Genomic DNA, 25,397 nt, shown 5'->3' with positions numbered 1-25,397 from the left:
TACTATTACAGCGGTTTCCTTTAACCCCTTCACGCCTAAGGGTAAAACAAATCTAAATGCCTAAGCACAATTTTGCAACGTTGACGTGTTACTAAAACCGTACATATCACCACAACTACTTTGTACATCCAGGTGGATTATACCGCGTTTTTTTCAGGACAAATTGGGCTTTCATTTGGTGCGAACTGGTAATGGATATCTCCTGATTTTTTTTTTTTTTTTTTTTATTATCAAAGGAAAACTGGCCCAAAATAGTAAAAAAAAATATATATATATTTTTATTTAGCTGTGTGTTTCTTGTTACTACCATAACCTACCACCAAAGAACAACCCAAAATAAATTCTCCAGCTCTTGCCGATCACAGCGATACCATATATGTGAATGTTATTTGTTGTTTGTACCCGTAGTACAGCCCAGAATTTTGTTATTGTCTTTTTTTTTTTTTTTACCTAAAACACACTGACACTAACTGACACTGATATCAATTTTTTTTTTTAAATCCTGATCTTTGACCCTGACCTTTTGACTTTGACCTTGACCCAAACAATAAGCCTGGCACTGAACTAGATCAAACCTTGATCTAGGTATTTTTTCTTTATTTTTTATTTTATTTTTTAATATTTATTTATTTATTTTTTACAAACATTTGTTTTTCTCTCTATGCCAGGAGTTAGAAAATATGTGGCCCCACGGAAAAAAGCCCATATTTGTGTGACGTCGGTGTCAAGGGGTTACTAGAGTACTGGCCTTGAATACCCCTTCATTCAGTTTTTAATACTGTGAATTTTAGATAATTTTTTTTTTTTTTTAAACAGAGCTTTCTTCTGGTGGTATTTAGGCCCTATTCACACCTGAGCGTAGCGTTGTTGTGCATTTTTTTCTTGCGTTTTTATGTACGGTTGTGCGCGATTTGTTCAAGTGTTTCCGGGCTTTTGAGTTCTGGAATTTTTGTATTAGCCAACAGAGAAAAATTTCTTCTGTGACATCAATTTTTGCCATATTTTGCCATGCCAGAAAAATGCTCTTGGTCAACTTATCCGTGACAAAACACGCTAAATTGCATGAAAACACACGATTTGCGTGTTTCTATGTATTTGTATTTCTAAACGTGCCAAAAACGCATCAATCTGCCCAAAAGTAGCTCCAAAACTTTTTTGAGCTTCATGCGTTCTGCTTCAGGAAATTTGGAGTGGAGATGAAGTCTTTTTTTTCTCCTTGAGCGTTCTGAAGCTTCCAGCTTCACGCTACTAAATGCTCAGGTGTAAATGGGGCCTTAAAGGTTCTTCACTCAGATGTGCAAAAATGTCAAGTTTTTTTTTTTAATTTAATTTTTTGATGCAATAATGCAATTAACAAATAGCCACAACATTTGGCTAGTAGGACAATACAAAATTGAAAACCTACAGTTTGTTATTCTAGTATGGGAACCAGGTATCAGTGCTGGGTCAAAGGATGAACATTAAGAAACAGAAAAAAAAAGGGGGATGGATGGCGGTTGGTCTAACAACTAGCAGATGATGGAATGAGGAGCGGCTTTAGCTGCTAAAGTACTCCAATCAAAAAATGTAAAGTTAAATGCGACTTTTAATAAACAGACACTCCCATGCCCAAGGATACAGCGGGCACCTGAGCTTGTTTCTTCACCTTGCGGCTCCACAGCCGACCACGCATGCGTGAGCCACACTGCGCTTTGTGAATGGTCACGTTGACGTATCCTAGAAAGTTGTGGGTGGGAGAGGGAGAACTCCTGCTTGGATCGCCATTGAAAACTAGATACCCAACCCGCCCCTCCCATGCGATGCAAATTCTGGTAATCGCACTGCATTTTGCGATCTGTTTTGGGGTGTCGTTAATTTAACATCGACACCTGTACCAGGTCATATGGACAACGCATGATTGCAATGTGGATCGGGAAACGCACAGGATTCGCTATGTTTCCTGCACAGCATTAGTGTGAACCAGGGCTAATAGAGATGTCACTAGAGGGAGCTCTCTGTGAATCAGTGTGGTTACTCTGTCCCTCTCAGGCCTTGTTCACACTTGCTCAAAATACTGATGCTCAACAAACACACCTATAGCATTAATGCGAGCTTGACATGCTTTAAAGGCTCACTCACCACTTGCCCTCTGGAAGATTTACCCCCCCCCCCCCCCCTTCATGACCAGGCCATTTTTTGCTATACGATGCTGCGCTGCCCACACGGAAGAAAAATATATTTGAAATACATTTTAAAAATACTCTTCCCGAATAATATAATGACATATACTACAATTTTGGCCATATTCAATATATTTAAAAAAAATAAAATATATATATATATATATATATATATATATATACATATCACACTGCATGTTGAAATGCATTTTATATATTACAAAATATGTGAAAAATATTTTTAAAAATATATATTTTTTAAATATATATTTCAGATTTTTCTTTTTCATATAAAAAAGTCCTTTTAACATATATTTTTACATATATATTTGTAAATGCATTCCAAAAATGTAGATTTGTAGTTTTAAAGATATACAATATATTTGAAATTTATTTGTAAAAATATTTTTCATATATTTTGTAATAAAAACGCATTTTAACACACAGTGTGTGTGTGTGTATATATAAATATATTGAATACGGCCAAAATTGTAGTATTTCAAATATATGTCAATATATTTGGGAAGAATATTTTTAAAATATATTTCAAGTATATTTTTCTTCCATATGGGTGCTTTAACTGACAATTGCGCAGTCATGCAACGCTGCTCCTGAATGAAATTTAGATACTTTTTTTCACACAAATAGAGCTTTCTGTCCGTGATATTTTGATCACCACTGGGTTATTTATTTTTTTGCTCTATAATTAAAATCTAAAAGAAAAACAATATTTTTACTTTTTGCTGTAAAACATCCCATAAAACTCTTCATAAATTTAGTACAAAATGTATTCTGCTACATGTACTTGGTAAAAAAAAATCCCAATAGGTGTGTAATAATTGGTTTGTGTGAAAATTCTAGCATCAACAAATGACAGTATAAATACTGAAATTTTTTTAATTAATAGTAATGATGGCAATCAGCGACTTATAGAGGTATCATTATGGTGTATTATTATCAATTATTCTGCCGACTCAAGGACTTGCCTTTTGAGAAGTAGCAGTCAAGTAAATTTTAAATTCATCATAGCTAACTAATTAAAGAAGATCTGTCACTATAAATGTTATAGTACAGTTGGATGCCCTATGGGGCAGAGTACATGTAGCACTTTGTCCCATGTTTCTACATGCTTTCTAACCCTAGTTAGGAGTACCAACCTACTGCTGTGGCCGATCCAACAACACCTCTGAAGGAGACGGCTGGTTCATAGCTGCAGCTTGTCTTGGCAGCAAGAAGAATGCTTGCACAGGAATTGCTGGTCTCAGCAACAGTGGAGGGGGGGGGGGGGTGCAGTAACACCACTGTCTTTGTCATATGACCGTAATAAGACTTAGTGATTGGTTAATAGGCCTGAGCACTGTCACAAGGTAGGCCACATGTGCCTCCATACCTGGTAAAACGCTGTCTGCAAGGGAGTACAGGCAAGGGGGTTGGTGGGGGTCCCTTTGCAGACATAATGTAACTTTGCCCTGTATGGACAGGCGTTGACTTAAGGGCTCCATGTACCACTGCAGCTGATAAATTCACGTTTAGGAGCTGTTCTGAGTTTTTTTCAGCAGCCCCTGAACTCACCCTAATGTTTTCCTATGTGTCCATGTACACATCTGAGTACACATTTGAGTTTACAGTCGTTTTTGTGAATGCATAAAAACTTGCATTCAGACGTCCATTTTATCAGCGTTTCAAGCGCAAAACGCCTGTAAACGTGGCAAATCGCGTTTAAAAGCGTTTCCGTTTTAAAAATTTTTTTAAGTCTTCCTGTTCCCAATGCTGTCCAGAGCCTTTTTTCATCATGAAAAATGCATGCAAAGCGTTTTCAAGGTACTCAGATGGACAAAACACTGAACACAACCAAGCTTGTCACACATTGTAATGAACAATTCACACCTCAGACCTCTCCCACCCTTGGAAACAAAAGACATGTTAATGCACATTCACACCTCAACTTCCTCATGAAGACCCCCTGCCAGGTGGCCAGACACCTGTCCCACCCTTGGAAACAAAAGAAATGTTAATGAGCAACTCACATCTGGCTAATCTCAACACATACTGCTGTCCCTGCTTCTAATCTCTGTATTTCTCTGAAACAGTCTGAAATAGTTAATAATTTACCACTTTTCAGTTCATTTTGGGCATTTGGGAGGTTCTCCTGTGCTTATCTTTAAAAAACTCTGCTAAACGCAAACGCGTTTATGCAAACGTGACTAAACAGATGTTTTTTAACCTATGTTTTCCAGCAGTCAGTTTCCATCGTTCAGAAGTGTCCCGTGTACATGGGGCGTTAAACTTTCAAAAGTAAAAACCCAATACAGACGTGACATAGCCGCCTGCAGCACGTATTGGAGGACCCAGGAGTCCGATACTGCCCTAAGTTGAATACTGTAGATACTTTGGCCGGTGCAGCGTTGCATGGCAGCAAAGATCAGAGGCACGTGCTACACGATAGAACAGGGGTGTCAAACTGGTGGCCCTCCAGCTGTTGCCAAACTACAAGTCCCATCATGCCTCTGCCTTTGGGAGTCATGCTTGTAACTGCCAATCTTGCCATGCCTCATGGGACTTGTAGTTTGGCAACAGCTGGAGGGCTGCCAGTTTGACACCCGGATTATTCCTCATCTTTAAACCGGGTCCCATTTATTTATTTATTTCATTTTTGGCATCAGAAGTCCCATTAATGCAGTCAGCAGTCATTTCCATAAGACTTTCGGTTGTGTGGCTCGGTGATGTGCTCAGCATTCTTTGTCCCAGAGCTGAGTGCTTGTTTAGGGATTTTATCAGCTACTTGGAGCGTAGTGTTTGCTTAGCTTATAATAGGGCCGAGTAAGCAATAGTGGGACTTTTTGGTCACGTACAATGCTTTGCTCGGTATTTGGCAGAACATCTCAACAAGGTGACATTGCTGAGCTTAACAGTATAGAAACGAGCAAATGCAAAGCCGACTTCAGCCGTCTCCTGGATGTAATGGCATGTGATATCAGAGCTCATTATAGCACTGCCATTGTTGTGGAGAAGATATTGATCTTTATGCTGAATAAAGCTATATGGAAATCGATGGTCCCCAATCTTCACTCCATCACGATGTGAGATCATGCACCCACAGCGGGCCTAATCGTGCCCACAATTTGGCCATCAGTGAGCTGTCAAAGAGAATCAGATCACATTGACACTTTCAGAACTTGTATTTTCAGCACTGCAATCTCCCGTGTCCTGACTGTTCCTTCTAAAGCAGTCTTTTTCAGCCCTTTTACCCAAGAAGAATTAATTTTCCGCTTTCTGGGAACCCCCTACTAAATCCACTTCATAGGTGGTAAATGGGGAAAATGACCCTTACATTGGTGGTCAGGAGGAAGAATGCAACCCTTTGATTTTGCCACGCACTAAAGCACCTACCTCTTCAGCATGCATTTTTGATGTGTTTTGTGACGCTTCTGTGATCCTTTTTTCCTTTTTTAAAGTTTTAATGAAGCATGGCAAATGCCCTGTGTATATTGATTTTTTTATTTGTTTTAAAGTGGCCCATTAGAATCCTGGCTCACTAGTGTCTCCAACTCAGTAATATCCCTGCTCCGAAGATATCCAGCTCATCAATACCCCCGCTCAGCAGATCCCCAGCTCATCAATACCCCCGCTCAGCAGATCCCCAGCTCATTAATACCCCCGCTCTGAAGATCCCCAGCTCATTATTAGCCCCACTCAGCAGATCCCCAGCTCATTAATACCCCCGCTTAGCAGATCCCCAGCTCATTAATACCCCCGCTTAGCAGATCCCCAGCTCATTAATACCCCCGCTCAGCAGATCCCCAGCTCATTAATTCCCCCACTCAACAGATCCCCAGCTCATTAATTCCCCCGCTCAACAGATCCTCAGCTCATTAATTCCCCCGCTCAACAGATCCCCAGCTCATTAATTCCCCCGCTCAACAGATCCCCAGCTCATTAATTCCCCCGCTCAACAGATCCTCAGCTCATTAATTCCCCCGCTCAACAGATCCCCAGCTCATTAACACCCCCACTCAGCAGATCCCCAGCTCATTAATACCACCGCTCAGCAGATCCCAAGCTCATTAATTCCCCCGCTTAGCAGATCCCCAGCTCATTAATTCCCCGCGCTCAGCAGATCCCCAGATCATTAATTCCCCCGCTTAGCAGATCCCCAGCTCATTAATTCCCCCGCTCAGCAGATCCCCAGATCATTAGTACCCTTGTTCAACAGATCCCTGCTCAGTAGTACCACAGCTGATCCCCCACACAGTAGCGACTCCCAGATCTGTTGATCCCGATTTTCTGATCCTCCTCTCTGTCCAGTACCTGCTCACCTCCCACTATATTGCTGCTAGTTTCTCATGTTCAGTTCCTCAGCCCTGCTGATCCTCCAATGCTCAGTCCTCTTTTAGCCCTGGTTCACATATGTGCGGGTTTTGCCGCTGCAGATCCACACAAAATTCTGTGCAGCCGCACCCCCCACACAGAAGAATGCGGACCCGCGGGCGGGTGCCATTAATTCTAATGGCATGTTGCCCACACTGGAGATTGCAACTGCACTGGGAACCGAGGTTTCTGTGCGGTCTGCGGTTTCCAAAGAAGTGCAGGGACTTCTTCTTTGTGTGTCCCGGGGCACGGGAGTCCATTCAAATGAGTGGGCTCTCGTGCCCGTACAAAACGCGGCCCGCAGGAATGCACATATGTGAACCAGGGCTTAGTCCCTGTGCACCTTCCACTGTAGCGTTCCCACATTGCGCATCATGTGCGCTGTCTGCTAGTTGCTCTGCTCCAGTCCGGACCCCGTTCACGTTCCTGCTGCTCCACGCTGCATGCCCGATGTGACATCTGAACCAGACACTTCCAGAATATATACACATGAAGTGGAAGTGACTGCTGATTATTACTTTCTGGTTTTCTTTTTGGTTTCCAAGTGCATCCTGGGTTATCCGATATGTCCAAAAGAAAGCAAAGCTAACGCTGAATAAATGCCCCTCAAATGCTGAAGGTACTGTTAGCAATCATTGTGATAGACTTCAATGGAGACTTTGAAGTCGCTTTGAAACACCAAGATAGAGACATGGGGATGCTTGCCCCTACCCCTACTTTCCTTCCTATCTTTCTCTCACTCCTATGACATCTTAGATCCCTGTGTACTTGGGGAATCTCCTTGACTTCCATATGATTGTTCAAGACTTTGCAATATCTATGGAAAATTCCCACTGAGTTTTAGATAATGAGATAATGGATCCTCTGGGTCAGCTAGTTAAGTTGAGGGAGACCTTAACAATGGTGATTTATGCAGCAATCAGGAATTATTACAGCTGATTCACACATGCGTAGTGCGGATTGCTCAGGTTTCACAACTAATTGACACAGGAATTATTCACAGGTTCACGTCAGGTTCAGGACAGGATTAGCTCAGGATCTTAGTTTGTTCAAACATATGCGGTTTAGAAATGGTTCCTAAGGAAATCAATAGCCTGTAACCGCACCTGAACCAGACCGCACTGCTCAGAAATCGGACATGACTCTTTTTAAAACTGCACTGAATCCGCACCGCCGGTGCGCCGGACATATGTGAACAGGCACCATAGGAAGCAATGTTATTTCACATGACTAGTGTAGAAGAGATGTGCTAGCTAAGGCCAACGCAAATAAAAACTTCCCCAACCCGACTCTCTCAAAAATACCCCTTCCCCCCAACTCTCCACCTACCAATAAAGGAAACCAAACACCGCTGGAGTAAAATGGCCTTCAGGGCCTTTTATTAACAATTCAACTTAAATCACAAAAAACATTCCTTAAAACAGAAAAACAGAAACATACAGAAACATACAGGATAAGTTGTTGGTCTACGAAGGCACCAAACAATATTGATATCCCTCAGACTAGGCCTCCAGCCGCAACCCACCGGTTCAGAGACAAATACACACCTTCCTCAGTGTAGAACCTCAACCTTCCAGTTAAACCTTGGTTAACCGGAATGCACCCGGGCACACCATACCACAGATGGGTCCCAACCATATGCTTTTGCTTAAAATAATTTGCTGCCTCCAAAGACCAACAACAGCCCCCCAAACAAAACAAAGCAAGCACCTAAAGACCCGAACAACCCCAAGGGTGGGCAGGAGGGAAGTTTGCTGTTCAGCTGCTATTCCAGCACTGGCTTGTCCGACCCCCCACCACTCCCAAAAATTGTCGAAGATCCCACCCAGTACTAACTTCCCCAATCAGGTAACCTTCCTTTTTGACCACCCCCTTTTAACTTAACCCCTTCCTGTCATTCTTTCGCCTCTTCACTTTGTCATGTCTGACCTCCACTATCCTTTTCGCTACGGGCACCACTTGTCAAGTTGGATTGGATGTGGTTCAAACCGCATCCAATCTGCATATATATGAACGGCCACCTAATAATTTTATCTTTTTGTTGTGTTCTGACTAGCGTGTTCAACACTGTGACCAGTTGATGGTCTATTGTACTTTTCTATTAATTTTAAACATGTCTTACTTGTTCATGGAAAACTTTATAATTACATTGCAAAGGAAGAAAGCAACATGGGGTATAATTTTTGAACCGAAGCAACAGGGGCGGACTGACAACTCATGGGGCCCCCGGGCAATAGGGGATCATGGGGCCCCTGTGTCCTTGCCCACACTCAAAGCACACCCAAAAAAGCCTATGAAAGGTACCAGGGGCATCTCATGGGGCCCCCTACTGACCCCGGGCCCTCGGGCAGTGCCCGAGTACCCCAATGGTCAGTCCGCCCCTGCGAAGCAAAGCAAAAACAGGACTGCAAGGTAACCAATTTAATTACTGAGAGGTGGTTTTATTGGCATTCAGGGTGCTTTAAAAAAACATGTCCGATACCACATTTTGAAGCAAGTGTAAGCAAGGCCTTAGGCCTCGTGTACACTGCACATTTAGGAGCTTTTGGCATTTTTTTTGCCAAAGCTCCTGAACTCCACTCCATGAGCACACATAGGCTTTTATCAGAGTTTAGCAGCAGAAGAGTTTAGGGGCAGTTAAACGTCCCTCTCCTGAATGCAGAAAAATCACGTTCCGAAAAGGAACATTTTGGCCAAAAAATGCCAAGTGCTGCAAAAACAGGGACTCTTGATGAAGTGACGTGACGTAACACGTAGGGTTCGTCGATGTCGTCAAGTGACAAAACGGAAGTGCACGTGCCGCCATTTTGGAAAAGGGATTCCCGTACATTGTTCACAAGACATACTGTATAGTGAGTTTTTATCCTGCAGTGTCCCAGAAGGACATTTTTAAATGTGTGTTTATTTTGATTATTTTAATAAAGTCCGTTTTACTTGGTAATACTATACTATATGGAGAATTTGTTTCATATAATTGTAGAGCGTTCTGGAGAATTTTAAAGTGCTGACGGTAGTGAAGATCTGTGTACCAGTATACCCTCCCGGGTTAAAGGGAGAAGCGTAGTTTGACCTGGCTTTACGGGCCAAACCTGAGCGCAATAGTGTGTTGGAGGTGGATCAGCACTAAGGGGAGACACGGGAGCACCATATACATGTAGGCAGTAGTGTGATTACACTGACCCACTTGGAATACAGCGGATTTAAAGGGATGGTTCACCATTGTTTAGAGATTTTATTTATGAGACACTTGTTGCTGGTGTATTTGGATTACAATATATATATAGGAGATATTCCGCACAAGCAGATGTGAAGATATCTGAGATTTAAAGGGACAATCCACTATTACGAACATTTTATTTGGTATTTGTATGCTTTATTCATTTCAGCACTGTTATGTGCAGTTCTATGGGTATCCATGTGTATGCGTTGATAAGACATTTGGTGTAGCACATATTTATTGCCACAAGCAAAATTTCTGTTTTCACTATTCATATATGCACGTTTATATTATTAGCACCATATTTGTGTTTATATTGCTGCGCTGCAGTTTTTATTGATTTATGGTTGACATGTGGGAACACATTATATGCTAGCCGCACAATTTGTTTTGTAGGAGGTCTATTGCGATGAGGGTTTTCTATACACGAAGTGCTGCAAAAACACATGTTAACGTTCCTTGGGCATGTATTCATTTCAGTGGCAAGCGCTCTGGCCAATTAAATAAATAAACATCCAAGCGCTAAATGCTACTAAATGCTGCGTTTAGCGTTTTTTGCTGCCCGTAGATTTAACGTCTGCGACAGTACCAGTCGGCTGACTGACCATTTGGAAACTCGGGCACTGCCCGAGGGCCTGGGGTCAGTAGGGGGCCCCATGAGATGCCCCTGGTACCTTTTTCATAGGCTTTTTTGAGTTTGGGCAATGACACAGGGGCCCTATGATCCCCTATTGCCCGGGGGCCCCATGAGTTGTCAGTCCGCCCCTGGTACCAGTGTACATGTAGCCTAACAGTGTTGGTCTGAATGCCACCTTTAAAGATGGCTTAAAAGATCATCGTTGTCATTCTGTGTTCTCTGTCTAGTGGCATTGGCCCTGGAACTATGCAGGCACCATCAAATAGGAGGTCAATTGGCTATTGCTCAAGGAACCCCTAGCAGCCTCTGGTGGAACCCTGGTTGAGAAAGCCTGTTCCAAAGCAAACCTTTCAGGTCCTAAAGCTGAACTTTCATTTAAATATACTGTAATACTTAACCACTTCCCGTCCGGCCCATGTATATAAATGGCTGGACGGGAGCAGTGCAGGAGCAGGTGGCCGTTTATAAACGTCCTCCCGCTTCCCTGCCTGTGTGCGCTCCTTAGGAGCCCGTGGCACCATGATCCGGTGCCTCTGTGTGAGGTCCCGATCAGTTGATCACTGATTGGCCAATCAGTGATCACATGAATAGTAGTAAGTAAGATGTCACTTCTGACATCATTGCTTACTACGTGTGACATCTGTGAATGATCACAGAGGTCACATGGTACAAGGCTATTCAAAACGGCCTTGTACCATGTGACAAGCTGTGACCAATCACAGCTCACACAGTATTTCATATGGGTACAGTGTTGCATGACCGCGCAATTGTCATTTAAAGTGTGATAGCACTGAAAGCTGAAAATTGGCCTGGACAGGAAGGGGGTGAAAGTGTCTGGACTTGAAGTGGTTAATATCTACAAAGGATATAAACCCATTTTGTGTGCACCGAATGTCTTTGTGAAGCCCCCCAGGAGAGAAGCAGAAATCACAGATCCGCACAATGAATAAAGCAGATGTAGGGAGATACTTGCACCGCAGGTCCTTGGCTGGACATTATTGACAGAGGTTGTTCTTTAAAATAGGTTAATAGAGGGAGGAGGAGAGTTACGCCAGGATAATTACAAGGTGTGGGCTACAACTGCGTTCACCACAAGTAGTATAAATGGGAAAAGGAAATATACTTACCCAATCCTCTGCTTTTCCCTGCAACTAGACAAGTCCTCTTCGTTTCTGCACCCCTATGCTTTAACAGTCTAGGTTGTAATGTCAGAGCAGGGTCCATAGCCTTGCTCTGGACATCAGGAGGCCAAGGAACATTCCACCATTGGATAGTGGGGGAGTGCTGCCTGCTGGAGAAAAGGTGGATCATGTAAGTAAAACTGTTTCTCCTGTCCCCTAAACAAAATGAGCAATTAACCCTTGCAGTGCTAATGCAGATTCTCTAAGAATCTTTACTTTTGAGTTCAGGTCCACTTTACGCTGCAAATCCAGCCAAAGCATTCTTAAACAGAGTGGGCATGGCTTTGAACCTGATAGCCAGGGGCTGACTTCAGAACCTATGCTGTCTGTGACTTACGTTGTAGAGATTGTACTCTCTTCCTGAAGTCACCACAGATGACTGACCTTGATAGTTGACTGAACATTACTGCAGAAGTCATTAGTTGCTCATAGTCTTTATCAGGTTCTCAATGCTGAAGCTGCTGTGTGATTCAAAATGCCATATCAGGTGAGTTTAGACCTGTTTCAGTACGATTTGTAGAAATTTGTTGCGATTTTGATCAGCAGTTTAGGTGCAATTCAGGTGCAAATTTTTAAAGTGTATAACACTGGAAATCGCACCTGAACCGGGCTGAAAATTGTACCGGACTTTTTAAAAAAAACTTCACTACGGCCGGACCGCACATGTGTGAACCGGCTCCATTGAAAGCCGGTTTAGTTCACGTGTCATTCAAATCGGATGCAGTTCAAAACATCCACCTGATGGACTTTGGATGAAAATATAGGATGCGTTCTTATATTCTGCCTGAATGTATGCAACAGTAATGGGATGTTTCTTGTACAGCTTGACCTCGGTGCAGGGGCGGACTGACCATTTGGAAACTCGGGCACTGCCCGAGGGCCCGGGGTCAGTAGGGGGCCCCATGAGATGCCCCTGGTACCTTTTTCATAGGCTTTTTTGAGTTTGGGCAAGGACACAGGGGCCCCATGATCCCCTATTGCCCGGGGGCCCCATAAGTTGTCAGTCCGCCCCTGCTCCGGTGAACACTTGCCGTTTAAAAGTTGGAATAGATTCTGATGCTGTATGTGCTGTGCGGCAGTGAGGGGAGGAGGAATGTTTGATGTGAGATTTTGGCATTTGTTCTGTTTGTTTCAGCTGGCTGAGACACGGAGCCGTAATAATGTTTACAGTGGCTGCGGTTTCCCATGGTGCTTGTCACATTTTTAAACAGAGGACCAACAATGCTGGGTGAGCCTGCTGTCTTCATTTAATCCCCCTTTGATTTTAAAATCACATCTAAAAAGCTTTCGAATGGTCGATGGCAAGAAAGGTATTCATTTGTGAGTCCATTTTCTGCATATACCCTTAACTACCTACTGATTTGCAGGCTTTAAATATTTCTACACTCCTGAAAAGTGCATCATTTTTGGTAAGTAAAATCTGATGCAGTGGGATGGGTAATACTCAATGAGGGCAATTTATGAACGCATTTTGCGACTGTTTGGAAGATGTCACAACTCTGTTCTTCGTGAAGTTTTGTCGCAGAATCAAATCTCTCTTGTAGTGCACGGTTTTCCTTTGCGAAGCGTCTTTTTTCCAGTTTATGACAGTTTTTAAATGGAATTGTGGACACGGCACTAAATTAGCATAATAGTTGCGAATGCAGAGCTCCTCTGCTTTTCAGCTGCAAATGTTAGAAGTGCTCTTCCTAATGTATCACAAAGTTATTAGACCGGTATACAAGTAAGCAAATTTATTAAAGGAGAAGAACAGCCAAAGCTCTTTTGGCTGTACTTCTCCTGTGGATCACTGGAGTGCAGTTCGTTTTGCACGCCTGTGACCCAGTTATAGCTGACAGCGGGCTGCTCCTGTCCCGGCCATCTGACTGCTCCTGTCCCGGCCATCTGACTGCTCCTCCCCTTGCCATCTGACTGCTCCTCCCCTGGCCATCTGACTGCTCCTCCCCTGGTCATCTGACTGCTCCTCCCCTGGCCATCTGACTGCTCCTCCCCTGGCCATCTGACTGCTCCTCCCCAGGCCATCTGACTGCTCCTCCCCAGGTCATCTGACTGCTCCTCTCCTGGATATCTGACTGCTCCTGTCCCGGCCATCTGACTGCTCCTGACCCAGGCCGTCTGACTGCTCCTGTCCCAGCCATCTGACTGCTCCTGTCCCAGGCCGTCTGACTGCTCCTGACCCAGGCCGTCTGACTGCTCCTGACCCAGGCCGTCTGACTGCTCCTGACCCAGGCCGTCTGACTGCTCCTGACCCAGGCCGTCTGACTGCTCCTGACCCAGGCCGTCTGACTGCTCCTGACCCAGGCCATCTGACTGCTCCTGACCCAGGCCATCTGACTGCTCCTGACCCAGGCCATCTGACTGCTCCTCCCCAGGCCCTCTGACTGCTCCTCCCCTGGCCATCTGACTGCTCCTCCCCTGGCCATCTGACTGCTCCTCTCCCAGCAAAGTGACAGCTCCTCTCCTGGCCATCTGACTACTCCTTTCCTGGCAATCTAACCACCAGTGTCATTGCACATATTACCTGAATACTGTATATAACCAACATTAAATATTAAGAAAAAAAATAATAAAAACCTTTTTTCTTATTTTTTTTTTCTTTCAGCAGCTTAGTAGATGGCCCCTGCGTATTCTTATGTGGTAATGCAGTGTTAATTTTAAAGTCAAATTTCATTTAGTTTTAGTCAGTTTTTTTTTACTAAAATGTAATTTTAGTTTTAGTCATATTTTATTTGTCTGAATTGTTTTAGTCGTATTTTAGTGTTTATTTACTTGACGAAAATATTTTCGTTGCCGAATTTAACACTGCTGGCCACTCACTAAAATAGTAAGCCTGTTGTAATTGAACAGGGCTGTACGACCAAAACATGGACTCAGGGATACGGCAAGAATGATAAATGTCTCCCAGATTACAAATCAGGAGATATTGGAGACATATCTACAATATTCAACAAATTTAATGCTCGTTTTTAAACAATATAATTTACAAATTCTAAATCCATTATCAAAAAGTCATAAAAGCTTGTATCAGTGAGGCATTCAACCTCCCATATGCTGCACATTGTTATTGGTGTATATGTGAATATTAGCATAAAAGAAGAAGTATTCATAAATCCACAGGAACACGTAAAGTTGGAATGGACATCTACCGATGTGATGATGAATAATAGCATGTCTATGTGTAAGCATTCGATATCCATATAAATAAATAGTTTTTTGGAAAATACAAGTGCTGATCTTTATGAAATATGCTCTTGGGAATTGTATCCTAATGGTAATTTGGTCAGATAAGAGGGGATCTTGCCTAAGTCCGCTATGATGAAGACTGTTTGACGAAACTTGGCAGCTGGCCGAGCAGGTTGCAAGGATGGACCCCTGTTTACATCTGCTTTTCCCTATGCCCGCTTGCTGTTGCCTTGCATGAACTTTGGATGTTCATGCTGCCAGCCCACCACACTATTGGTTTAATTACTTTTTGGACTTTGGTAAGATCCAATCTCATCTGATACAGTTCTGTCCGCTCAGTACAGATTTAATGATGAGTATTGCTCTGCAGACTTTTCTATGGCAGCAGTTTGTACTTTGCTTCTAAGGATGTCTATTGACTTTTCAGAGGATCGTGACTTTGTGTCTCATGGTGCTCCTCTCTGTTGCTCACAGGTCTGCTGCATGAAGACAGGCGATTCTACGTTTCCCTATGTTGTGCTCCCTGGCCTGCAGGTGATGTACATCAGAGAGTCAGAAGATGAGGCCCACCTTTAAATGCTGCTCCAGGATCTTCTTCAGGTACTGTATTTTTAACTGTTTGGTACATATTTCATGCGGTTGTTGAGAACTGACATGTCCCAGCACACCTTGACAGCCATCTTTGGGGTATTCAGTAAACAGTGGCAGATCACTAGTTTAAAATTTAACTTGGTGTAAATTTATAACCCAATATCTCTTCGTAGATTTGTTAGAGACTGGTATAACAATAGTAACCATTATATGAACACTTGCCTGGAATCCCAATTAGCTTGACATGGTCACGGAGAGGAATTTTGAAATCAACTAACCTCCCTTTCACCTCACCTGAAAAAAAAAAATAGGAACACACTCATAGCTTGGAGGGAAATCCAAAAACTCTTTAAATTCATGAGTGATATCCTCTTCTCATTTGATCCACGTTTTCCCCCAGGCCACAACTGACGTTTTATCGCATACCTTCAAGATATTCTAGACTTAGATGGCCATGTGTTGCCGTTCTCCCTTCTTGGGGTTCAGTATGCTCTACTAGCCCGTAATATACTGAACCGTGTTCAAATAATGTTCTCTTGGGCCTAAAAATATCTCTCAGAACCCATCCTAAATTACATACTAAAGGTCCTCGCAGCAAGTGCAACAGCTACAAACACACAGCTATACCCATCCATTAGAACCCACCTATATAAGAAAATCATAAAAATTGTAACTGAGTTAGTTTCACTTCTCCAACTATCTTCTATTGTTACACAAGACATTCAGGAACAGGGATGGTTTAAAGCAGCCATTCTCAATCAGGGTTCCAATAAACACTGGGTTCCTCCAGAAGTGACTAGGTGTTCCTTGAACTGTTGCTGACTGCCCTCCCACGTGATGGATTCTGCATAGTTCCAGCTCCAACACCACTTGGAAGAAACAGAAGCATGACTGTAAGGGTGGCATTCTGACCACCACTGTAAGAGGAGCATTCTTCCCACTGACCATCACCAATGTAAGGGACATTTTCAATGGACTAATCTTAGCAGGGGTTCGTTGAGACCTGAAAATATTGTAGGGGTTCCTTTGGGGTAAAAAGGTTGAGAGAGGCTGGTTTCATGTAAGGAAAATAATCATAAGTGAGGTGCATCTTGCTTTAAATATTCCCCACCAAGGAACCCCATGGGAGGACCACCTTATCAAAAGCCCAAAATGGACACCATTGTGGAAACCTCAACCAACTGCTATGGACTTCGCCTCCATATAGTTTATTTTTTTTTTTTGGCAACAGACATTCAGATTTATGGTGAGTCTTTCAGGATACAACTGGGAAATATCCCTCATTTAGTGCTCTTTCATTTTAGTGATGAAACCCTTTTCTACTCCTTTGGTTTTACTGCCACTAAACTTGAACTCCTCTGCATCTTAGCAGAAAATAAAATGTATTCTGAAAAACTGGCAACTGCCGAATCCTCCCATTATTCAGAATCAAACTCAAGCATTACCTAAACGTACAGCAGGTAAAATAGCTATTGAACACGTCACCATTTTTCTCAGTAAATATATTTCTAAAGGTGCTATTGGCATGAAGTTTTCACTACATGTCGGTAACAACCCATGCAATCCATAAATGCAAAGAAACCAAAACAAATAAGTTCAGAAATTTAAGTTATGTGTAATAAAATGGAATCATGCAGGGAAAACGTATTGAACACATGAAGATGTGCAAAAAGGCATGGAAAGCCAGGACACCAACTGAAATCTATCAGTAACACTGTTCAACAAATTTTTATTTTTTGCCAGTTTTGGAAACAAAAGGATCCATTTCTTAATGAATTTCATATTCTGAGTTCAAATATAACAATAAAATTTGTCAATTGGCTCTAGTTTTTCTGTAAACTGAAAGTTTTCTACTATAGGCGTAATGACTACATAATGCACAATAATTATATAGATAGATGTCTTTCCACAAATATAAAGCAAGTGATATTGACTACATAACAAAGCCTAAATGGCATAATATATTGCATAGGATTACCAAGAAAAATTATAGCCATAAGCTAAGTTGAATCATTTTAATACTTAGGATTCTCACTAGTTTTGTCTTCAGTTTGTGTCGGTTTTGCTTCTCTTGGCTTTTCTCTTGTATTCGAGGAAAGGGCTATCTCTTACAACTGCACGTGACTACACGCTTCAGGTTCTTCCTCACTTGACTCAACCACGAAGGATTCTGGTGCTTTAGGAATTGGTAGCCGCTCTCCATGAGGAACTGGACGTATTGCCGATGGAATATTTCGATAGTGCACAGATAACTTTTTCTTCTTATTTAGCCCTTTTACAATTGGAGGCACCATACAAAAGTAACAATTACTAACATGATCTGTTGGCTCTCTCCAAATCATTGGCACAGCGAAAGGCATAGATGCCTTTTTTCCATTCAACCATTGCTCCAGTACCGTCCCACAAGAATTGCAGCATATATGTGGTGCCCAGCTCTTGTCCTGGTCTCCTATCTTGCAGCCAAAATACAAGTTGTAGGCTTTCTTAATCATTCCTGTTATCCTCCTTTTTTGTGAGATAAAAGTTATTTCACCGCAGATATAGCAGAAATTATCTGCTTTATTCACACAAGTTCGAGGCATTACTGAGTAGCCTATATAAGCATAAAACGAAATGTAAAGACGCTGTCGAACTACAATCAGCTACAGATACTGCAGCTTTTATGCAGTGAAGTGATGCAATTAAAGGCTAATATTGCATCATCTCAGTATACATCCAATTTTCTATTGGTCACCAGTATCAATTGCGCAATATGCAGCTGAAGTTGCATCATAATTTTGAATGGCTTACGTCATTAGATGGGTGAATATATCATGGAAAATAGAGCCAATCAACATTTTTTAGGGTCATTTTCGTTTTCAGCACCCCAAAATTATGTAAGATTAGCTCATTTTATGCCCAAAACTTTTTACCTGTTGAACAGTGTAATTAGCAATCCTGCCCCTTGTCGGTGCAAATTCAGCTGGTTCAGTCTCAACTGATGGCCTATAAAAAGATGTATCATTACCAAGATTTCACACAAGAAACATCTCTTGATAGGTAAAAGCAAAGAGCTCCCTCAAGATCTTTGCAACCTTATTGTTGCAAAACATACTGATGGCATTGGTTACAGAAGGGTTTCTAAGCTTCTGAATGTTCAAATGAGCACTGTTGAGGCCATAATCTGGAAGTGGAAAGAACATAATTCCACCTCTCTCTGCAGACTGGATATTGATTTGGGCACCACTCCAAACCATGTAGAAGAGTTGCTCTGCACGTAGCCTGCAGGACTGCTCAGTGCTCACTGTGGACTGGTCTGGAGACAAGTTAGACATCTTTAGTTCTGTCCATAGATTTTCTATTGGATTTAAGTCAGGTGATTGGCTGGGCCATTCTAGCAGCTTTGTCTTTCTTTGAAACCAAATGGGAGTTTCCTTGGCTTAGGGGTTGATCTACTAAAGGCAAATAGTCTGTGCACTGCAAGTGCAGTTGCTCTAAGTCTGAGGGGAAGCTCTGAAATGTGGCGAAGCTCAGCTGATTTCTATCAACCAATCATGTGCAAGTAAAAATGCATTTTTTTATTTTCCTTGCATGTTCCCGTCAGATCAAACAAGCTTCAACATGCTTTTTGTTCAGCAATGGAGTTTTGCGTGTTGAGTGTGCATATAGGCCATGGCGGTTGAGTGCATTACTTATTGTTTTCTTTGAAACAATGGTACCTGCTAATTCCAGGTCTTTCTGAAGCTCTCCACAAGTGGTCTTTGGCTCTTGAACAACTCTTCTGATAATTATTGTCACTCCTTTGTCAGGAATCTTGTGAGGAGCACCTGGTCATGGCTGGTTTAATTTTCTTTCTGCTCTAGGAGGATGCAAAACCCCTGACCCTCTGTCTGGAGAGTGCTGATTGGCCCTGTGCTGATCACATGCACTCTCCCAAGAAAAAAAAAACCTGTAGCAAAACACACTAAACTGAGCATGTGCAGAAGGGCTATGGGTTCAGTCTGTCTTATCTTAAGAGGAGGAGCAGAGAAGTCAGGATCAAACATACTCTTTACACAATGCAGAGGATTAACCCCTTAGGTTCCACAGTGAGTATAACAAGCATGCTTTACTGCATATACAGGTTGATTGTACTGTTATGGATTTAGTAATCCTTTAAGCAATTATGTAGCATGTGCACAAACACATGCTTTGGGAGTATCAGGTACTGCACGGCATGTTATTCACCTCTCCCAGTGTCAATCGATACTTTGTTGATTTCATCTTTGTCACAGCAGAGTTTATATTTAACAGGGGTCACAGATTGCTCACTTCCTCTGAAGAGTGATCAACTGTCCATGTAGATGTGCCACTGCTTTATCAACATGTTGGGAGATCTCTTGGTAAGGAGAATAAAACTGTGTTGGGTTAAAACAGAATAGGTGGATAGAGATAATAGGTGCCTGCACTGACAACATTCAGGGAAAATACAGCAGCCTGGTGGGTTCTCTGTTCTTCTCTCTGCTGAAGCAAGCAAATCCTGCATGATCTCAGTCTCTGAATATGGCATCTTGGCTGCAGGTTTAATGCTGAGTCAAAGGAAAAAAAAGACCTCATTTAACCACTTCAAGTCCGGACACTTTCACCCCCTTCCTGCCCAGGCCAATTTTCACCTTTCAGTGCTATCACACTTTGACCTGCTGATCAGCTGTGACCAATCACAGCCCGGAGGTCTGTGTTGACAATCGACATCTCTCGGTTTCTTATCATCGGGGATGAGAAACAAAGAGATCTGTTAGTAAAAGCAGCACATAATGCACACATTACACATATAATGCACACATTACAAATAGCTAGGCACACATTTAACCCTTTGATCACCCTAGATGTTAATCCCTTCTCAGCCAATACAAGTGAAGGGATGGACGCTGCTCAACCGACCTCAGGAGCCCAATGTTAAGGAATGGCCTCAGCGGGCATGGCCCGAACGACAGCTGAAGTCATTCCTTAACATTGGATTCCTGCGATCGGTTGAGCAGCGTCCATCCCTTCACTTGTATTGGCTGACACTGGAATTGCTCGGACTCATGCCCCCCCCCTTCTCCCATGTCAGTGGGGTAGCCTTTTCCTTCCATCCACAGCTTGGAGCCTCACTATAAGGTATCCTTCTCAGCCAGTGTCATTAGTACAGTGACAGTGTATAGTATTATCACTGATCACTGTATTTGTGTCACTGAAGATGTCAATGTCATTTATTTCGTTTGCCCTGTGTCAGTTAGTGTCAGATTGCCCGCCGCACTATCGCAGTCCCATTATAAGTCGCTGATGACCGCCATTAGTAGTATTAAAAAAAAAATAGAAATTCCAATATATTTACACCAAAGTTTACAGATGCTAAAACTTTCACACAAACCAATTAAATACTTTCCAACCGGGCACTTTTACCTCCTTCCTGCCCAGGCCAATTTTCAACTTTCAGCGCTGTTGCACTTTGAATGACAATTGCGTAGTCATGCAACGCTGTACCCAAATTAAATTTTTTTTTTTAAATTTTCACATAAATAGAGCTTTCTTTTGGTGGTATTAAATCACCACTGAGTTTATTTTTTGCACTATAAATGAAAAAAGCATAAAATTAAAAGAGAAATGGTTTTTTCTTTGTTTCTATTCTAAAAATTTGAAAACAGGTAAATTTTCTTCTTCACTGATGTGCATTGATGAGGCTGCACTGATAAGGCTGCACTGATAGGCACTGATAGGCTGCGCTGAGGAGGCGGCACTGGTGGGAATTGATGAATAGGTACTGATGATGCTGCACTGATGGGCACTAACTGATGTCACTGCTGGGCACTGAATGTCATCACTGCTGGGCACTAATTGGCTGCACTGATGGGCACTGATGTGTACTGATGGGTGGCACTGATGGGCACCATTGTTGGGCACTTTTGGGGCTGCCCTGATTATCAGTGCAGATGTGCTCTGTGACACTTGCTGGTTATCGACGTGACAGCGTGAGGAACAGTGTGAGGAACGTGCTGCCGATAACCAACAACTGTATTTACTTTGTGATAAGCTGTGTCATTGGACACAGCTGATTATGTGGTAAAAGGCCGCTGTGATTGGCCGTTTACCTTATCATGTGATCTGTAGGACACAGCGATCACAGACAGTGCCGGGTGTGCGCCGCTGGGGGTGCGTCAGAGGAACATTCTGGGAGGACATCATATGACACCCTCCCAGAACTGGACAACCACGCTGTAGCCATCATTCAGCTATAGCCCGGTTGTCAAGTGGTTAACATACACTTACTGGGATTTTTTTCTACCAAAGATGCAGCAGAATAGATTTTGGCCAAAATTTATAAAGAAATTACTGGTAGATTTTTTTTACATTTTTTATTGGATGTTTTATAGCAGAAAGTTAAAAAAAATATTGTTTTTCTTTTTTCAAAATTTTCGTTTATATCACAAAAAATAAAAAACCCAGTGGTCATCAAATACCACCAAAAGAAAGCTCTATTTGTGTGAAAAAAGTGTTATACATTTTTTTGGGTACAACGTTGCATGAGCAGACAATACCCAGTTAAAGTAGCGCAGTACTAAAAAGGAAAAAATGGCCTGCTCATGAAGGGGGTAAAACCTTCCGGAGCTGAAGTGGTTAAGCAGCGTTTTCCGTTTCGTGGTGTTCAGATACAGTTCAGTTCCGCTTTAAGGAGGACACTGCCAAAATTTGATACCTGTAAGGTCTCTCCAGCATTTGATGAATCAAGTCCCCCCCCCTTAATTGCAAATGTGAATCTGGTTGTCATGCTTCCAATCTTCACATGCCTCCAGCACAGGAAATGTGAACATGTGAAAATGATTGTTCGATGTCGAGCTGCACGAGTCAGTTTCTTGGCAGCAGTCTAGATAAGAATGGATTTTTCACAAAGTTCATTGTAGTCTAAGGAGTGATCACATTGCACATCTGATCTAATCTTGCAGATACGTAACATGTGACAAGTACAGGAAAATACGGATTTGCATGTTACGTAATCTCTTGTTGCTAGGAAAGCAGGTCATAGTGTTGACTGATTGAGGTTAGAGAATGATATTCGTTTAATGGAACACTCTTATCTCTGTTTTCCAGTCCCCAGAAATGCAATGCTAGTCCATTCTTGACATCTGTCCGTCTTCCTGCATTTTTGGATCTGGTATATAACAGGCCATTCCACCTTGGATGGAATAAGCACTCCTAACATTAAAGTGAGCCTGTAATTTATTTTATACTCTACGGGATGACGTCCTGAGGGTCCAATTTATGACTTCTTTGCTAAGCTCAACCAACTGCTATTCTGCCTCTACCAACTACCACCGAGAAAATGTCTCAGCAGCCAATAACAGAGCTTTTATTGGACAGGCAGTTAGTGAAATTTTTCCATTAAAACAGGCAAAGTCTGGTCCATGGTACAAAGTGAATCTGAATCAGAGAGGGACACAGCATTGGTCACTTGGTAAGGTAATAGGTGTACTTGTGTCTGCTGTGTTTACAATTGTGTAAAGGTTGACTACAACTCCAATAGTATAAATCACATAAAAATACTGTAAAGCCAAATGGCATCCTCCCAAATCACTCCCACTGTGTGTGGGTGGGAAATTCCAATTGCAAGCTTCTCTGGGGGACAGATAGTAATGTGAATGGGTCTGGGTACTCTGCATACTATATAAACACTGTACTGTTTATAGTACGCAGGGATTTACTGTACATTCCCATCAGTCACTCTAAGGTCCCTATCTCACATGCATACACATCAGGATCAAATTATCCTACTAGCATGTCTTTGGAGTGTGGGAGGAAACCAGAATGCCCAGAGTAAATCCATACAAGCACAGGCAGATAGTGTCCTGACTATTTTTCTCACTGATACCAAGGATGGGGCACTATTCCTTCCAGTGACACCAATACCGGGGCACTATTCCTTCTAGTGACATCAATACCGGGGCACTCTTCCTTCCAGTGACACCAATACCGGGGCACTATTCCTTCTAGTGACATCAATACCGGGGCACTCTTCCTTCCACTGACACCAATACCGGGGCACTCTTCCTTCCAGTGACACCAATACCGGGGCACTATTCCTTCCAGTGACACCAATACCAGGGCACTATTCCTTCCACTGACACCAACCATGGGGCACTGATTCTCCTACTGACATCAATGATTGGCACTATTCCTTTCACTGATAACAACCATGGGGCACTATTTCTCCTACTGACATCAATGATTGGGCACTAATCCTCCCACTGACACCAGTGATGGGGCACTATTTCTCCTACTGACATCAATGATTGGGCACTATTCCTTTCACTGACAACAACCATGGGGCACTGTTTCTCCTACTGACCTCAATGATTGGGCACTATTCCTTTCACTGACAACAACCATGGGGCACTGTTTCTCCTATTGACCTCAATGATTGGGCACTATTCCTTTCACTGACACCAATGGTGGGGCACTATTCCTTCCCCTATTACCAATGATGGGGTACTATTCCTCCCACTGACACCAATGATGGCGCACTATTCCTCCCACTGACACCAATGATGGCGCACTATTCCTCCCACTGACACCAATGATGGTGCACTATTCCTCCAAACGACACCAATGATGGCGCACTATTCTTCCTCCTACTAAACATAGGGGAGCTGTGTGTGTTTTTTTTCCTCCCTCTGACCACCAAGGCTGAAGCAGGGTCTACTCCACTTGGCACAGTCCAGCCCCCCTAAAGTCTGAAGGACAGGTGGAGAAGTCTGTTGAAAATGGAATTAAAAGCACATGATGGCAACTTTGATACTGGTGACAGCAATAGAGTTTCCTTCCTGCAACTGCAACCAGAAAGCTGAAATTAGATGTGGGTTTTGGCACCTCCAAGGGGGAAGTGGAGAAGTGGTATATATGAATGTTACACAGATAACATTGTAATATTTTGTTATAATTAGTCCATGTGTTCTGCATGTGTTGGGTGTTCCAGAATGGAAGGTTGGGAGTAGCAGAGCGAGATATGGAAGCACTGCAAGGACAATTGCTCTAATTTTAGCTGTCCCTTCTGCCTGTACTTCAGCTCAGCTCTTCTCCTTTGAACACTCTCTGCAATATATAGTTTGGCCATGAACTGGTGCCCAGTACTGACAGCTATTGTTAGAACTGCTTTATGTGGAAATGCTTAATTGATTCCTGGAATTTCACAGTCCTTTGCAATGCATTAGTTGCAATCTGTTCTGTACACTCTTCTGTATCTGCCAGTTTAAGGAAATATACTGCATTGCAGTGGAAATGGAAATTGATTAAAAAAAAAAGTCCATCTGATATGAAATTTGCAGAAGCTAAGACCAAGCATGCAGACAGTGCTGGGCTTTCTTACTTGAAAGCCCAGCATCCTCTGTAAATTAAGGGCTCATGTACACTGTGGCTGATAAACTCACGTTTAGGAGCTGTTCAGCAGTTTTTTTCAGCAGCCCCTGAACTCTAAATAAATCAATTAATTCGGCATCCAAAATTACAATAAATATTGCACAAAAAATTACCCTGTGTGAAATCCAAAAAGAGTCCTAAGAAAGTCACACTTTCACCCTTGAAAGTAAATAATATTATACGAAAACCTTTTTTGTGTCAGTCAATGTATACAACAAAATTAAAGTCCAAATAAATAAATCCTCTGTGTCCAACTTCAATATTCCCATAAATCCAGATAAGGTGTGTACCTCAAAAAGAAAAGAAATTAAAATAGTGCATTACCTCAATAACAACCAGTATATACTTTATCAACCAATAAGTATACACTTAACCAAATAAGTGCAAAATAAAATAAAACAAATAAGTGCAAAATAAAATAAAACCAGATTCAAATCGTGAGTAACACGTGAATTGTGAAATCACTCTGTGTACACTATAAGTAAATATAAATGTGAACAAACGTGTACACGCATAAATCGAAAAAAAAATTATAAAAATAAATAAATAAAATAAATAAATTAAAATAAATTAAATAAGTAAATAAAATATAATATATAAAGAAATACTTTTCAGTGCATTCTGAGCGTCTGGGAGGTTCTCCTGTGCTTATC

The 25,397-nt window shown here is 42.2% G+C and overlaps 1 protein-coding gene across 1 annotated transcript in view; it reads left to right on the top strand.

The window, feature by feature from the left end:
* Positions 1–25,397, top strand: part of ST3GAL5 (ST3 beta-galactoside alpha-2,3-sialyltransferase 5) — a 130,228-nt gene that overhangs the window by 44,641 nt on the left and 60,190 nt on the right. Inside the window, exon 2 of the mRNA XM_089692294.1 lies at positions 15,220–15,345. Coding sequence (XP_089548420.1) covers positions 15,305–15,345 — 41 coding nt within the window. The 5' untranslated portion in view covers positions 15,220–15,304. The remainder of the gene's footprint in view (positions 1–15,219; positions 15,346–25,397) is intronic.

This window comes from Staurois parvus, unplaced genomic scaffold (genome assembly GCF_062004578.1).
Source record: "Staurois parvus isolate SC_StPar_1 unplaced genomic scaffold, SC_StPar_1.0 ptg000581l, whole genome shotgun sequence".
NCBI lineage: Eukaryota > Metazoa > Chordata > Amphibia > Anura > Ranidae > Staurois > Staurois parvus.
Note: the sequence above shows the minus strand (reverse complement) of the source record. Positions and strands in the feature narration are given on the sequence as shown.